Below are 17,626 nucleotides of genomic sequence, written 5' to 3' on the forward strand. Positions count from 1 at the left end.
AATATAAACTGCCATCTACATCGGTATATTTGTGCGAGCTAACACATACATGACCTGCCAGGTCAATACTGCGCTGAGGATGTCAACGAGTGTCTCATGCAGCCAAACGCCTGCCACAATGGCGGGACCTGTTTCAATACTATTGGTGGCCACACTTGCGTGTGTGTTAACGGCTGGACTGGGGACGATTGTAGTGAGAACATCGATGACTGTGCCATCGCCGTCTGCTTCAATGGTGCCACCTGCCACGACCGCGTGGCCTCCTTCTTCTGCGAGTGCCCAGTCGGAAAGACAGGTGAGTTGACTCGACTAATGTGTCTGTTCCTTAGAAGAGTGAAGCAGTGAATTGTGAATGACTGATGGATGTTGCCATATGTCCCTGCAGGTCTGCTGTGTCACCTTGATGATGCCTGTGTTAGTAACCCCTGCAATGAAGGCGCAGTGTGTGACACCAACCCGCTTAATGGCCGTGCCATCTGCACCTGCCCTGCTGGCTTTGTCGGAGGAGCCTGCAACCAGGACATGGATGAATGTTCAATTGGTAGGTCTGATAGCGTTTTACATTTTTCAATCTCCGCCTCTGTTATATAACAGTGTTCTTAACACACCGATACCTATTCTTCTGTCCAAAGGTGCAAATCCTTGCGAGCACTTTGGGAAGTGTGTGAACACAGAGGGTTCCTTCCAGTGTCAGTGCGGCCGAGGATACGCCGGACCGCGCTGCGAGATCGACATCAATGAGTGCCTCTCCATGCCCTGCCAGAATGATGCCACCTGTCTAGACCGCATTGGAGAGTTCACCTGCATCTGCATGCCAGGTATCCCAATCAACCTGCATTGTGGCCTACTAGATTTCAGTTCTACCACTAAAATTGTACAGAACATTACAGCTAAGCTCACTGTCATTTGTGGAAACTGACCACAGAGATGAAAAAAACTGCTTTAAGTTAATTATCTGAGGAAATGGCATGCTTCATATCCGCCACACTATCTGCCAGCATGTAAATTGTTATGTAATACTTTCCCATTGGTGTTTTCAGGGTATGGAAGCGCTCAGTTTATTACAATGCACAGTACGGCCAGACAGGGTGTTAGTTAAGGACTGAGTTAAGGTCCCGATGCTCACTGACCAAAAAAATACAGTGAAAGTCTCACTCGCAGTGCTACATGCATCCCGGGGTTTCGGGGACTATACAAAATAGAGCTGGGAGCTCTATAGGGCTGGATGAGAGAGAGGGTGAGTGGCCAGGGGGAGGAGTGTGCTGTGAATACTAATGAATGGTAGAGTGGTGGGAATGGAGCGGAACAATAGGGCCCCTCTGTGCTCCACTTTGCACCCCTCATGCACACAGAGAGGGAGAGAGGCCTTTTCCCAGAGCCTCCTCTTCCCCCCTCCTCCCCCTCCGACCTCCCCTCCTCTGTTTCCACAGACAGAGTTCTTCCTCTCTAGCCTCCTCATCATCAGCAGGCCTGGCAAAGCTCATGCGGAGCAGCTGATTATTTTCTGATTCCATGCTAGCATCTCCGCTGGAGCAGCAGACTGCGCTATCCACACTCCATTTCACCTCAATGGAAGGAGCCCTCCATAGCATGCTATTGCTGAATGTATAACATGCACCTGGTGAAAGGGAAGTTGACCTAGGGAGTGGTAGTGCTCTGTCGACAGTAGGATGTGGTGAGTCAGGTCAGTGCAGTGGGAAGTGGCGACATGTATTAGGCAGTGTTTCTCATCCCGTAGAAAAAATGCTGCGTTTCCCCCTGTGGCTTAGCAGAGGCCGTTGATCAAGAACCCTCTGAGGCCTCCTGCGACAGGGAGAGAAGTTTCCCACAGCCCATATGCAAACCCCCCCATACACACACACACACACACACACACACACACACACACACACACACACACACACACACACACACACATACGTGCTACCTCACATGCACGAACAAATATACACACACTTGCTCAACTGTAGAATAGATGGGGAAAGCATGCTGAGCACAGAGCCCCAGTGAATCTCATAGAACTTTATCGTTTTCTATTGTGCCCACTTGTCTGAACTCTTCATTGATGTGTTCACACTGTTCTTCTCCAGGCTACATGGGGACCTATTGTGAGATTGATGTGGACGACTGTGAGAGCAACCCATGTGTAAATGATGGCATCTGCCGGGACATGGTCAACAGCTATACATGCACCTGCCAGCCAGGTATGTATGGCCCCTTTCTCTCTCAACTGTCTTCATCCTGCATTTCCTGCAGACCTGTCCATATCTCCAGCCTGTTGATTGCAACAGCGGAAACAGGTGTGAGGCAGAGTTTAATTCCCACCCATAGTACCACCACTACTATCTCAGGGAGGAACGACCTTGCTACTTCTGCCTGCTGGCATTTCGAGCCACCACTCATAAAAAGCCTGGCCCCAAAGGCTGCCTATCCTCTTGCCTGAACAAAGACACTATTGTGACCCCCCCACCACCACCACCACCACCCCTGCCCTCCCTCCTCTCTGGTGGAATGTGGAAGGGACAGCAGTCTCAATCTCCCTCCTCCCCTGGTTTTGGTGGGGGAACAGCAGTCCTGCTAATGAGATTCTTTTCCAGGTCTGCAATTTACATCTGGGACAGACATCCCCCCCCAACCCCGACCCCTCCACCCCCTATCTAGCTATTGAGCCTGTGGAGCTGATGCAGGAAGGGGAGGGGGGCTACCCCAAGAAAGAAAACAATCCCACAGTTTCCCCCACCAACCCCAGCCTGGCCAACCGCCCCCCCCCCCACCACCACCGACACAAGCTTCAACGCAGAGCCCATCCTCACACTGTTAATCAACGGAGCAGATTCTACCAATGCACCAATTCACCCCTGTCTGGGCGCTGTGCCCACCGATTTCAAGCCTTTTCACTTTCTCCAGCATTTTCAGGGAAAATGGATCTTAGTCTGCTAAAATGATGAGAATAGTGATGCAGTAGTAATACAAAATACAAGACAAATTAATGTAGACAATATCAATAATCAATTATTATTGATACAAACATAGACCTGATGCTAAGGAGGCATTCAGTTACCATAGAAAACCATCATTCAAGTTGATATATGAAATCCATCACATTCCTCTGCACATTCCTCAGTATTTCATATTATCACGGGGTATGCAGACATTCCAGGATCCATAGTAGCATTGACACTGGAATGTATCTTGACATGAACTGAGTTGTGGAGTCAATATTACATTGCATTTTTATTTTATTTCCCACTGTCTAAAGCACATGATAGCCCATGCAATTTGAAATACATGCTCTACAATCCCTGCATTTCATAGCCGTCCTGAGGCTTTGAAACTTTGAACTTGCCATAACGAATTTGAACTCTTCATAACCAATGTTTAGGTCATAGGCTGTCCATTGCATCTCATACTAGTCAACCAAGCACTGGTCCAAGTGCACAGATGACACGTCCTTAACTAGTCGAGACTCTCTCATAACCCAACCTCGGCCAGACGTCGCTAACCTAGCCAGAGACCTCTGCCCTCTCAAGAGGAGACGAAGCTGACCTCTGACCTGAGCTTGGACCCTTCAACTGGAGCTTTTCTCTGACCCCTCACCTCTGTGTTTGCCTGTCCCAGGGTTTACCGGCACCATGTGTCAGATCGACATAGATGAGTGTGCTAGCACACCCTGCCAAAACGGAGCCAAATGCTATGATCGGCCCAATGGGTATGAATGCCGCTGTGCTGAAGGTAAGAGTTCCTGCATGCAAAGGTTGTCCCTGTTGTGTCCATTAGTAGTGTGTAATAGAGTAACGATGTCTCCCTGGGCAGACGAGGCCCTACTCACCTGTAGGAGTAGTATGTTGTGCCTCCTTTGGGCTCAGCCAATTCGCTGGTTGTCTGCTGACCAGGCAGACTGACTTCAAGCTCCTAATCCCCCTCTGTCCCCCATCGGTCCTCAGGATCATGGGGTCACCTAGGGCCAGCAGCTGCTGGGGAGGGAGCGCTGGTCATCACCCCAACATCTGTTCAGCTGTACACCACTACACATCCCCTCCCTCACACTATCTTATGCAGCATCTTAACTCTCCCCATTTCATGTTTACTCAACTCCCTGTACAAGAATGTGCCCCAAAAGTGAGGCTTGTTTGTTGGAAAATGTAGGTTGAATAAATTCCCTAAGTATGTACGCATTAGGGTATGCATTTACACTTTGTGTTTTTGTTTGGGCCTGTGCATTTAATGGGGAGCCTGCTTCATTGTTTCAGTGGCCAGCTGCTTGGTATTCCCTGTGTTTGCGGGGCCCCTCTGTTGAGTGAAGTGGCCCTGTTTGACGTGGCGCAGCCTATTGTTCCCCTTCACCAAGGAGAACAAAAGCAGGACTGGGAGGCCCATGTAGACCCCTTCTCTGCTGCTTTTCCCCTGCTCAGCACCACACACGCATACTGCACAATCACACACATACAATCACCTAGTTGTCTCACATACACAATCAGCATGGAAACCACGCAGACCAGACCCTCAAACTGTAGACGCTCTCAATAAGAAAGAGTGGATAAATAGACAGAGGAAGTTGAAAAAGAGAGAAGTGAGAAAAGGAGGAAAATGAAAGGAAATTGATAGATTTTAAAACGAAGAGTGAAAATTAGGGTATTCGAATGAAAATAAGCCGAGTCGTGGTCAAAGGGATGTTTATATGTTGCTAAACATTTTTTGACATAGCACGAAAGGTCGGCAGACAGACTTCTCGATTGACAAAAGCTAGCATTTCTATTGTGTTGACTTAATAGACAAATGTCTCATACCAGTGTTTCTTTTATTTCTGTCATCTTCAGGTTATGAAGGCACTCTTTGCGAAAGTAACATAAACAACTGCCAGCCTGACCCATGCCACCATGGTAGTTGTATAGACGGTATCGCGAGCTACACTTGTAACTGCGATGCCGGCTACACAGGATATCGCTGTGAGAACCAGCTCAACGAGTGCCACAGCAATCCCTGTCAGAATGGGGGCAAGTGTGTGGACCTGGTGAACAAGTACATCTGCCAGTGCCAACACGGAACGTCTGGTAAGGAGAGAAAACAGAAAACTCCATAAACCCAATACAGTTGGACAGTGTCTTGTCAAACCCTCTGCAGAAATATTTGGACATTAAATTATTTCAATAAAAATATTTGCACTTATTAGTCTGGCGGCCTGTCCAGCATGTCTCCCCCGCCTGCCGCCCAATGACTTCTGGGATAGACTCCAGCATCCCCATGACCCTGAGAGCAGGATAAGCAGTTCAGAAAATGGATGGATGGATATTTGCACGTGTGTGTGTGTGTGTGTGTGTGTGTGTGTGTGTGTGTGTGTGTGTGTGTGTGTGTGTGTGTGTGTGTGTGTGTGTGTGTGAGACGAAGAAGGACAGGATTAGGAATTAGTATATTAGAGGGACAGCTCAGGTTTGACGGTTTGGAGACAAAGCAAGACAGGCAAGATGGTTTGTGGATGATGTGTGGAGGAGAGATGCTGGGTATATTGGTGGAAGGATGCAGAATATGGAGCTGCCAGGGGAGAGGGAAAGAGGAAGGCCAAAGAGGAGGTTTATGGAGATGGTGAGAGAGGACACACAGGTGGTTGGTGTGACAGAGGAAGATTCAGAGGACAGGAAGAAATGGAAATGGATGATCTACTGTGGCAACCCCTAACGGTAGCAGCCAAAAGTAGTAGTAGCATATATAAATCGATGAAATTGATATATTATGGCGCTGACAGATTTGTAATATTTGTGTCTAGACAAGACAGTCTGAACACACTACATGTAATTATATTGTATTAATATGTCATATTTTGCATCAGTGTAAATAGATCTTAATGGCCAGTCCTTGCCCAAACAGGCACCAACTGTGAGATCAACTTCGACGATTGTGCCAGTAACCCATGCGACTACGGCACTTGTAAGGATGGCATCAACCGCTATGACTGCGTTTGTAAACCCGGCTTCACCGGTAAGATGTGTGTTTGAAGATTCCATTTCACACACACATACACACACTTTCAGGATAATCAGACCATTTCTCCACAGTGGTGGCTGGTAGAAAACACTGACTGCAAACGGTGTCTCATCTCCCAGGTGCTAAGTGTAACGTGGAGATCGATGAGTGCGCATCCAGCCCCTGTAGGAATGGAGGGACGTGTGTTGACGAGGAGAACGGGTTCCACTGCCTGTGTCCTGAGGGTTTCAAGCCCCCGTACTGTTATTCCCAGGTGGATGAATGCGGGAGCAGCCCCTGCATCCATGGCACGTGTAGGGATGACATCAACGGGTAAGGGCTGTCATGTTCTTTTCAGTAGTTACCTTACCGTGTCACACCCTGGTTGTGCACCAAGAGAAGCTTGGTGTGGGTAGCCATAAAGTCTGGCACCAAGTATCCAGCATATTTAAATTTACACACAATAGGGTTTATTTTAGCCTTGACAGGAGAGTACATATATACAAGAAAGGGTATAGAGAGGGAGGGGAACATGATGCAGCAAAGGTCCAGAGCTGGATTCAAACCCAGCATGTTGTGATCAGGGTTTTTGGTTGAGCCACCAAGAGGCCACCGCATTTCATGCACATTAATTTAGCATCAGCTAGATGTTTTTTCTGCATCTCTTATTTCATTTTAACAACTTAATGTCGACTTTGATTACTGACAATTTTCCTGTAATTACTCTAGGTACCGCTGTGACTGTGAGCCTGGCTGGGTGGGAAAGAACTGTGATCTGGACCGAAATGACTGCTTACCGAGCCCCTGCCAGAATGCTGGCACGTGCATCGATCAGCTCAACGGGTTCACCTGCAAGTGCCGCCAAGGCTTTAGAGGTGAGAGGCGGAGATACACACTGAGCCACCAACTATGTGTGCGCTCACGGCACACGTGCTTAGGCTGCCTATGTAAATACACTGGCTGTGTGAAAACAAAGCACAGATTCTACACAGGGCTGTGTAAACACTTAAAAGAGCTGAAACATGTAGGAATGGACCAAACTGCTTTAGGGTAAATACACAGTCAGGGTTTGCGAGAGCCCGTCTGCAGGGTAAAAAAATGGCTTTGAGAGCTTAGTTTAGTGTGACATTAATGTCAGTTTAATGTTATTTAATTTCAGTTTAATGTAATTTTTATGAATTTACTCACATTGAAATGTTGACCACTTATCAACTAAACAGTACCGCAGTCATGCAAAGAACAAATATAAAATATTTCAAATAAAAAATATTGTGGTTAGATAACACACAGTTAATTTATGGTGTCAAAAATACCTCAGTCGGGCCACCTTAGGAAATAAACATGACAAAACCTGCCTCGGTTGAAGTCCTCTAGCTGAGGGACTTCAGTGGCCGTCAGAGTCATCTGTAAGTGATCCTCGCTGAGCAATCCATACCCTGCTAAATGACACTCGTTACCACTCCCTAGTGGTATCCCAGAGAACTACAGAAAACACAGACACATGAGTGTGGATTTCACCCTTATAACCACTGGAGCTGAGCACCACAGTTGATTACAATCTAACCTGCATTTGTTGGTGTTCTCTCCATCCCCTCCCTTCACCCCTCACCAGGTAACCTGTGCCAGGTGAACATCAACGAGTGTGCGTCCAGCCCCTGCCTGAACAAGGGCACTTGCGTGGATGGTGTGGCCAGCTTCACCTGTCTTTGTGAGCTTCCTTATAGCGGGATCACCTGTGCTGAAGTTCTTACTCCCTGTTCCCCTAACCCCTGTGCCAATCATGCCCTCTGCACGCACACGCCAGACTACTTGGGCTACCAGTGTAACTGTCAGCCAGGGTGGCAAGGTGAGCAAAATGTCTCGTCTTTGGTTTACAAAAGCTCACTATGGCCGTGTTCCATTGAAATCTTTTGAAATCAAATTCTTTGTGAGTTTGAACATTTCAGATGTGAATCAGGTGTGTTTCATTTGGTAGGTTTAGGTGATTAACTTTGTTGTGTGCAGGACTATGTTATTAAAAACATTAATATGAACTGATGGAAAAGCGTTTATAGGATACAAAGTCCAATTCCATGGATAAAATATCACTTCCACGGTGCTTTATCACAATTATCTTTTTATCAAACCTTCAACTTTTATACCTCAAGCTAGTATTTGTGTTTGTTTTAAAAAAAATTGTATTTACATTTTGTTATTCACAACTACAAAATTTGGCAGAAGAAATGTTGATTGGAAACACAACCATGAGACAATCTGTGTTGGAAGTCATATATATATATATATATATATATATATATATATATATATATGATTTAGCGTTGTGTGACTTTGCCATTTCTCTCTCTCCAGGTCAGTTGTGTAACACTGACATAAACGAGTGTATCTCCAACCCCTGTAAGAACCGTGGAACCTGCACCAACACACTCGGAGGCTTCGTGTGCTCCTGCAGAGCTGGGTTCACCGGCACCACCTGTGAGACCGATATCAACGACTGTTCCCCCAGTGAGTGTCCAGTCAGACAAATATGCTGCTTTTTTATCACCACTGCTGTTAGATTAGACAGACACTCCACATATTATCACAAACAATACAGTTACACAATAACAGAAATAAACATATCACGCATAACAATTAGCTGAACGGTGGTATTTATGGCAGTGGTGTGTGAGGAGGGGACTATAGGGAGGAATTCAGAGTTCTGATGGCTAGGGGAAAAAAACTGTTTGTGAAGCATTTAGTCTTAGTGGACAGTGACCTGTAGCGCCTCCCTGAGGGAAGGAGCTGGAAGAGGTGATGAGCAGGATGTGAGGGGTCAGAGATGATTTTGCCTATACAATCTTTATGGTACACACAATGTTGTGTCCATGTATTTCACCTGTCCTTTTTATTTTCCTCATTTTTCCCCCCTTAAGACCCTTGCCTGAGTGGAGGTTCCTGTACAGACGGAGTAAACTCCTTCCATTGTAGCTGTCTGCCAGGCTTTACTGGGCCCCGGTGTGCTGTAGAGATCAATGAATGCCAGAGCTCACCCTGCAAGAACGGAGGCACCTGCACGGATTATGTCAATTCCTACACTTGCACATGTAGGCCTGGCTTTACAGGAATACACTGCGAAACCAACATCCCTGACTGCACTGAAAGGTGACTAGCTTTGTGTGCATTGTGTGTGTGTTTTATGCTCTGTGGTGTGTGGTATATGAGTTATAATCCAACCTGTCCTGTCTCCACAGTTCCTGCTTCAATGGAGGCACGTGCACAGATAAGATCAACGGTTACTCCTGCTCCTGTCGTTTGGGCTTCACCGGTTCCCACTGTCAATATGAGGTCAATGAGTGTGACTCCCAGCCCTGCCTCAATGGAGGAATCTGCCAAGATGCGCTGGAGTCTTTCCGCTGTTCCTGCCCAAAGGGTTACACCGGCAATCGCTGCCAGGTACACACACACACACACACACACACACACACACACACACACACACACACACACACACCGGACGATACATATACTGAGAATAACTGCTAAAGTCTTCAGTTCTCACATGTTTATATACTCTGAATCAGAGTGCTGAACACTTCTCCATCTGTTTCTCCACTCAGACGGCAGTGGACTGGTGCAGACGCTCCTCTCCCTGCCAAAACGGAGGACGCTGTCGTCAAAAAGATGCCTCCTTCAGCTGTGACTGTAGTGGCGGCTGGTCTGGCCGCTATTGTGATATTCCTAGGGTTTCCTGTGAGGCTGCAGCTCGCCAGAGAGGTACAATTTCATTCTCAGTCTTGCTACATGTCCTATTTATGTTTTAATGTGTGTGTCTGTGAGGAGGAAATACACTTCAGTGGTCATTCTATTTTCTTTTCTTTATTTATTTTTCTTTTCTACTGCCACTGAGTGTTTTCTAATAGATTTTACTTCCCCTGTTCCTGACCAGGTCTTCAGACAGACGAGCTCTGCCACCACGGCGGTCACTGTGTCAATACTGGGAATACCCACTACTGTAAATGTCCTGCTGACTACACCGGCAGCTACTGCGAAAGCCAGGTAGATCACTGTGAAGACAAACCTTGCCGCAACGGGGCCACCTGCAGAGGTTACGTGGGAGGATACCAGTGCGATGTAAGTCCAATGCATTTCCAGTGTTGAGTTAATTCTCAGTCAGTTGTGTCTGCAAGGCCATCAGTGATACCGTATTCTTCATCTTAAAAATTATTGTCTCATTGTCATGTCTGTGTCATCATCAGTGTATGCCAGGCTACACAGGAGAGAACTGTGAGATTGAGATCAACGAGTGCCAGTCTCATCCTTGCCAGAATGGAGGCACCTGTATCGACTTGGTGGGCCATTACATCTGCTCTTGTCCCCCTGGAACACTGGGTAAGCAAAGACATTGTCACTCTTGTTCAACAGAAAAGTATGACAATACATTAAGAGACACTAATTCCTGTGTCAGATAAAACAGCTTGGTATAACATTAATCTTCTCTCCTAAAGGCGTACTGTGTGAGATCAACGAGGATGACTGCGCTCCACCCCTAAGACTGCGTGGGGTTGCCCCAAAGTGCCTAAATAATGGCACCTGTGTAGACAGAGTCGGTGGATACCGCTGCAACTGCCCCCCAGGTTTCACTGGAGAGAGGTGTGAGGGAGACATCAACGAGTGTCTCTCCAGTCCTTGCAGTCCAACCAACAGTTTGGACTGTATCCAGCTGCCCAATGACTACCAGTGCATCTGCAAGCCAGGCTATACAGGTGAGGGCCAAAACATGCTGCTTTTGCACAGGTGCATCTAAATGTCTCTGGGTTGTGACAGAGAAAGGGTTTCTGGGTGACAGTGGTTTACAAAGACTAGCGGACATGAACACCTCCAAAATCCCAACAACACGTCAACCGGTGTCTCTGGGCCAGTGCCTTATACCAAGGGTAATTTATTAAGCAGGGAAGAATATTTGGTCACGTGACATCAATCTGAAAGCAAAACAGTCGTGGATACAAAAAAGTTTGTATACCCAGGCATAGCCCTACATACAAGTATGAAAGCTGACACCTACGGTCATGTCAGCACAATGCATGCTTGTGAATGCTTGTTTAAAGGTCCCATGAAAGGAAAAATTGATTTTCATTCTTGTTACACTATGTTGTAGAAATTCACAAAAAAAACCATTTTATTTTCATGTTCATAACAATAATGTTTTTCTCTTCCTGACAAATACAATATTTTTTCACCCTGCACTTGTGAGCATAGACCAGCAAAAGTGAATGTGTGAGTTTGAAAGAAGACAAGTGACCTTCTACTACCACAGTTGAAACTAGCCAATAGCATATCATTGTTCATGTTCTTCTAAAAATTTGCTGGCCGTGATTGGCTGTAAGTCAAATAAACCCCCCCCCCTTCACAAAATGCTGTTGAAACACGCTGTCTCATTCACATGTACATCAAACCACCGAGGTTTGCAGTGCCTTAAATGCTGCTTCATGGGACCCTTGAGCTTAAATCAGACCTAAGACACCAACCTTAGCCTTTTTAGTTTGTGTGCATGTGTGTGTTTGTGTGTGTGTGTGTGTTCACCTTTGTCAAAGCTGTTTTTAATCTCTCCTCTCAGTGTCTGGTTTGCAGTGTTTTAAATACCAGTGATATTGTTGTCATCAGGTCGGCGGTGCCAGAGCCGGTTCAGCGTGTGTGAGTCTCAGCCATGTCAGAATGGAGGAGCCTGCTCTGTGTCCAGCAGCTCAGCACAGGGCTACACCTGCACCTGTCAGCTTGTAAGTGCACATGCAGTGTTCACACATTGCATCAAAAGATTTTTTTTTTTTGTTAAGTTTAAATGTTACCACATTGCAAACCTTGCACGGATGTAAACCAAAGAGATTACACAAAACATTTAACATATAATTCAAGTGCTGCATAAAAATCAGCAACTCAGTGCAGAGCCCCCAGATGGATCAGATTATTGTGCTCCTACTATGAGCTGCTTGAACTCTTAAGTGAAATATTTCTTTATAAGGCCCATGTCCACTGAACACACATAGGATAAGTGTAGTGAACACAAATTTACCAAGGCCTTACTTGGAATCATTAACAACAGTATTTCAAATCTTTGACATTTTATATTTGAAGCAGTTAACAAGCAGTTAAGGACATGTATAAGTGAAGTATATGAATATGATGTGTGTTCAGGGCTACACTGGAGTGAACTGTGGAAGAAGCATGTCGTGCAGGGAGCTGTCCTGCTACAACGGAGGCAGCTGTACGCTCACCACACGGGGAGCCCGCTGCACCTGCATGCCAGGTTATGCAGGGCCCCAGTGTCAGCACCGCAGCACTGAGAGTTGCGCCTCCCAACCCTGCCGCAATGGAGGTCTGTGCACAGAAGAGACCAGCTACCCCTTCTTCAGTTGCCAGTGTCTCAGTGGCTGGACGGGCAAACGATGCGAGCAGAGCGGTCGACAGGCAGAGCTCCCCCCACCGTCCTGCCCTCTTGCTGACTGCCACAGCAAAGCCAATGACAGTAGCTGTGACAAGGAGTGCAACACTTTTGCCTGCCACTGGGATGGTGGCGACTGCTCCCTGGCAGTGAACCCCTGGGCCAGCTGCACTGACCCACGCTGCTGGCGTGTCTTTAACAACAGCCAGTGTGATGAGTCCTGCAACAATGCTGACTGCCTCTACGACAGCTTTGACTGCAAGACCAAGGAGAAGGTTTGCAAGTGAGTTATCCTGCCGTTTGCCAGCCCAATTCTCCATCTCAAATCTTCTCCCACACAGCTGAGGGATTTCCACTTGTCTCTGGTCTACATCAGGGACATTTTGTCATGTATCTTTTGTAACGGAAACACTCACCCAGAGCAGACAGTGCTGCTGTCGGTGTTACTGTCTACTCAGGCCAACTGTCTACTCTGGGTCCTACAGGCAAGCATCAGAATCTCACCTGATGTGTGCCACTGTGACCTGTTCTGCTTTTTTATTTTACAGATTTAAAGGTCTTTTTTACATATTTAAAGTTGTTGTTTACACGTGTAAATGCAGTGATTTTTCCGGCCCTCAAACTATTGATATATGAGTTTTTAATTTCATTATTATTTCTTCATTATTATTAAAGAAAAAACTTACAATATCAAGGAGCAAAAAAAAAAAGATCAAGTTGTTGTCTCAACAACATTGAACAGGTGGATTAAACATATTTAACATAAAGAATCTGGTAGCTTATCATAAAAGGCATATCATACTTTGCAAACTAAATTTTACAGATGAATATACAGTAGCTTACATTACCAACATTTCTTCTAGTACAAGTTGCACATGTTTATTCTCCTTTCATGTACTACCCATGTATCCCCTGCTAAAACATAAATAGGTCTGACTTGAACAGAAGTGTCATGTTTTGACCGTTTTTGAAGCTGACATTTTGCTTACACAACACGACCAAGTGTAGACCAACCATCTGTGCATATCGCTGAGAAAACTTGAGCCAATCCTCTTTACCCTTCCCCAGTCCTATCTATGAAACCTACTGTATCGACCACTACGCCGATGGACGCTGCGACCAGGGCTGTAACTCCGAGGAGTGTGCCTGGGACGGCCTGGATTGTGCAGGGGATGTTAAAGAAGAGCTTGCAGATGGTGTCTTGGTTCTGGTGGTCCTGCTGCCTCCAGAGGAGCTCCTTCGCACCAGCACAGCGTTCCTGCAAAAGCTGAGCTCCATCCTGCGCACCACACTGCGTTTCCGCCTAGACGACAATGGAGAGGCTATGATCCGGCCCTACACCCGTCGCAACGTACTCTTCAAACGAGAACTCCAACCTCAGCATGAGGTCATCGGGTCAGTAGTGCTCAACCTCACGTGTAAAAACTCAAGTCTTAATTTGTATATTGTGTTGCACTCAACTCTAAACATCGGTCTCTGTCCTCTGCCCCCTGCAGATCAATAGTGTACCTGGAGATCGATAACCGTCTGTGCTCCCAGTACTCCCAGGACTGTTTCCCAACAGCTAACAGCGCGGCAGACTTCCTAGGAGGACTATCAGTTATGGAGAAGCTCCGCTTCCCATACCCCTTAAAAGAAGTCCGTGGTATGTAGAGATAACATGCAAATGCAGAGGTGATACTCAGAAATCACTGCTTTACTTGCATGAAGGTTGATACTGGTGAAGTGGAAATCAGGGGTACCTCCATCTCATTCACACCACATGCGAGATGTTCTTGTTTTCTTCAGTTGAAAACGAGAAGGCTATCCTTGTATGGTGCCTCTAATAAATTCAAAAAGATTTTGAACCCCTTTTTCCAGTATATCAAACGCACTTCCTGTGTAGAAATTCCAGACTGAGTTGTTCCTTATAATGTTGTAAAACAATAATGTGTGCAATAATGAGGATTGTGTTTTGTGAATTCCACTATGTAGCTCCCCCTTTTTTTTTAATTTTTTTTAGCGATAATACTAAGTCAACATATAAATATAAACTATATTTTATTTAATCGTTAGTATAATTTTAATGTGTTTATGTATGTGTATGTATACATGGTTATATTTGCACATTTGTATTATGTGTGTGTGTGTGTGTGTGCTTTTTTTCTGTTTTGATTGGGGGTTATTGTACTATTAACGTGTTTTTCCATGGGGGGGTATGGAATTGTAGTTAATAAAATGTTTCCTTTTCATAGTTTTTTATTGTGGGGTGTTACGAAATTCACTTTGTATTTGAATTTTGCCTTTTTCAATTGTAATGTCGTGTAAAAACTCTATAGAAATCCCTTTGAAATGAAATTTACTGGTTACAACAACGCCAGCTGTTACGGTAACAAGTGACTGATATCTTTTCTCCTCGTGGTCTTTGCAGGTGAGAGGATCAAAATCAACTCGACATCAGATGTGCCCCAGTGGGCCAAGCTGATGCTGGTGGGGATAGCTTCTCTGTTCCTACTGGTCATCCTGGTGGTGGGCATGTTAATTGCCCGTAGAAAGAGAGAGCACAGCACCCTGTGGTTCCCTGAGGGCTTCTTCCTGAAAAAGGAACCCAGTAGCAACAAGAACCGCAGAGAACCTGTAGGCCAGGATGCTTTGGGCATGAAGTGAGTAGCTGAGTGCAAGAACACACCCTTACATCAGTGTCTGGTCTGAAGTGATTTGGGAAAACGCTTCGTAATGTACTGAGAAGGGCTTAATTTCTTGCTTTTTGTGTTTTAATTTTAAACAATTCTTCTGTAAACAGACACATGCCAAAAACGGCAGAGGAGTCACTCCTCGCAGACCACAGTGACCAGTGGATGGACACCGACTGCCCAGAAGCCAAAAGACTTAAAGTGAGTGATATCCTTGTTCTGTCTTTACGCATTTTCCTAATTTGTTCCGTTGTAAAGAAAAAAAGTGGCTACTTTTCTCAAGTGGCAGTTTTTTTCATTTACTTTAACTTACACCATTTTCAGGAACTGGTTAATGTGAGGTTGTTGGTTTTCTGTGAGCTCAGGTGGAAGAGCCAAGTATGCTGTCAGACAGTGAAGACGCAGTGGATAGCAGGCAGTGGACGCAGCATCACCTAGCAGCTGCAGACATCCGCGTGCCTCCCACCATGGCCCTCACACCTCCTCAGGGGGAATTCGACAGCGACTGCATGGATGTCAACGTCCGAGGTCCAGGTCGGTGCTGATATAACCTGACAAGTTTTTCAGAAATGAATTGTAACAGCAAACAGTGGTTTGTAGACTTACACCTGCCTGTACAGGTGGATATACTGACAGACTTGTAAAAACTAGTTTGCTTGTCCTGCACATGTCATTTATTTGTTAATTTGACTGAGTCAAGTCAAGTCAGTTTTATTTGTATAGCCCAGTATCATAAATTACAAATTTACCTCAAGGGGCTTTACAGCAACACAACATCCTGTCCTTAGACCCTCGCATCGGATAAGGAACAACTCCCTAAAAAAGAGTGACGATAGACAAAAATCTTTAAAATGTCTGTATTGAGGATACATTAGGTCATCCGAGACTGTTTATCCTCCTGATAGATGGCTTTACTCCCCTGATGCTGGCGTCGTTCTGCGGAGGCGGCATGGAGCCTGAGGTAACAGAGGAGGAGGAGTCTGAGGAGTGCTCAGCAAACATCATCTCCGACCTCATCTACCAGGGTGCCTCCCTGGCTGCCCAGACAGACCGCACAGGAGAGACGGCACTCCACCTGGCCGCTCGCTACGCCCGTGCTGATGCTGCCAAGAGGTTGCTGGACGCCGGGGCTGATGCCAATGCCCAAGACAACACAGGACGCACTCCTCTACATGCTGCGGTGGCTGCTGATGCGCAGGGGGTCTTCCAGGTAAATTCACACATGTACACACGGACAGGTATGATCTGCAGTGAAGCTGAAGACGTCTCTTAACGCCATTCATCATAATGTAGGTGTTACCTTTTTCGACACTAACATCTGTTCCACCTCCGTCCTAGATTCTGATCCGAACCCGGGCCACAGATCTGGACTCTCGTATGTATGACGGCTCCACAGCACTGATCCTTGCTGCACGTCTGGCAGTGGAGGGTATGGTGGAGGAGCTCATCACTTGCCACGCTGATGTCAATGCCGTCGATGAGTTGGGTAAGTGTGTGTGTGGGGGGGGGGCGGGGTCGGGGGGTTGCTTGCTACTCACCGCACTTCTGGAGCAGTTGTTAATGTTATTGTGCTTGTCTCTGTTGAAAATGCTGACACTGACGTTTAACCTCAGTGCTTTGTTTTATCCTCAAGGTAAATCTGCCTTGCACTGGGCAGCTGCTGTCAACAATGTGGATGCTACGGTTGCCCTGCTGAAGAATGGAGCAAATAAAGACATGCAAGACCTCAAGGTATGGCAATGGTTTTACCCCCACTATCTCAGGCATACCTGTCATTTATCACAGGGGGTCATTGCTGCCTTCCATTAAAGTGGGGAAATCAGTATTTCTCGATCAGGACTTCTGAATTCAACACGTCCAAGCAGATCAACTTGGAGAACTGATGTGGGAACACGGGAGTCTTGCCTGTAGCAGATGTTTGTGAGTTTAAGTGCTAACATTAGCTTACTTAAGCTAAACCTGCGAGTCTATAAAGCAACTAAACAAAATTTTACTTGAAATTTACACAACCATTTCCAACGCATTTTTAATACAGGATCATGTAATGATAGAAATTGAAGTTTCTAAAAGTTTAATTTGACGATATAAGTTTAACTTGATGATAAGTTTGCCACCTGACCGGTAAAATACGGACTCCTTCTGTATTTGACAATTAAATCTTGTGTCCCGTTTTGAATCAATACGGGACGCGATTTGTTCCGTATTTTCATAAACGTCCTTATTTTTCCCCACCTGCATTCCGTGAAGACCTGCCCTACTCTGCTTCTGATTGGCTAGTACTTGTCAGTTAGGTTGGTTAGGTTTAGGCATGAGGCATGAGATCAGAACCAATCAGAGGCAGAGTAGGGTCGGGTCTTCTCCACAGAATGCAGCTGATCACTTTCAACTTTGAGCAGTCCGGTTCAGAGTTTTGCTGCAGCGTTTTGAAAGACGAACAGGCAGCTACTCAGTGCTGCAAGGAGTGATAAGAAGTATATGTGGAAAAAGAAGTAACACAGTGAGGAAGAGAGAGAAAACTGTTGACTTTTTAATCCCGGTCTACTGGTCCACACAGAAAAGAAAGAAAACTTTCTGATGAACC

At 46.0% G+C, this 17,626-nt stretch overlaps 1 protein-coding gene across 1 annotated transcript in view; it reads left to right on the plus strand.

Moving 5' to 3' along the window:
- Positions 1-17,626, plus strand: part of notch3 (notch receptor 3) — a 37,587-nt gene that overhangs the window by 14,783 nt on the left and 5,178 nt on the right. The window contains exons 6-32 of the mRNA XM_056287328.1: positions 62-295; positions 386-541; positions 633-818; positions 2,091-2,204; positions 3,619-3,732; positions 4,818-5,051; positions 5,863-5,973; positions 6,099-6,291; positions 6,688-6,833; positions 7,571-7,804; positions 8,308-8,460; positions 8,871-9,099; positions 9,189-9,390; positions 9,555-9,711; positions 9,884-10,068; positions 10,194-10,326; positions 10,443-10,700; positions 11,599-11,711; positions 12,127-12,656; positions 13,442-13,768; positions 13,870-14,018; positions 14,784-15,015; positions 15,156-15,246; positions 15,411-15,579; positions 15,951-16,255; positions 16,384-16,531; positions 16,679-16,776. Coding sequence (XP_056143303.1) covers positions 62-295; positions 386-541; positions 633-818; positions 2,091-2,204; positions 3,619-3,732; positions 4,818-5,051; positions 5,863-5,973; positions 6,099-6,291; positions 6,688-6,833; positions 7,571-7,804; positions 8,308-8,460; positions 8,871-9,099; positions 9,189-9,390; positions 9,555-9,711; positions 9,884-10,068; positions 10,194-10,326; positions 10,443-10,700; positions 11,599-11,711; positions 12,127-12,656; positions 13,442-13,768; positions 13,870-14,018; positions 14,784-15,015; positions 15,156-15,246; positions 15,411-15,579; positions 15,951-16,255; positions 16,384-16,531; positions 16,679-16,776 — 5,201 coding nt within the window. The remainder of the gene's footprint in view (positions 1-61; positions 296-385; positions 542-632; positions 819-2,090; positions 2,205-3,618; positions 3,733-4,817; positions 5,052-5,862; positions 5,974-6,098; positions 6,292-6,687; positions 6,834-7,570; positions 7,805-8,307; positions 8,461-8,870; positions 9,100-9,188; positions 9,391-9,554; positions 9,712-9,883; positions 10,069-10,193; positions 10,327-10,442; positions 10,701-11,598; positions 11,712-12,126; positions 12,657-13,441; positions 13,769-13,869; positions 14,019-14,783; positions 15,016-15,155; positions 15,247-15,410; positions 15,580-15,950; positions 16,256-16,383; positions 16,532-16,678; positions 16,777-17,626) is intronic.

The sequence above is a fragment of the Lampris incognitus genome, chromosome 10 (genome assembly GCF_029633865.1).
Source record: "Lampris incognitus isolate fLamInc1 chromosome 10, fLamInc1.hap2, whole genome shotgun sequence".
Classification (NCBI taxonomy): domain Eukaryota; kingdom Metazoa; phylum Chordata; class Actinopteri; order Lampriformes; family Lampridae; genus Lampris; species Lampris incognitus.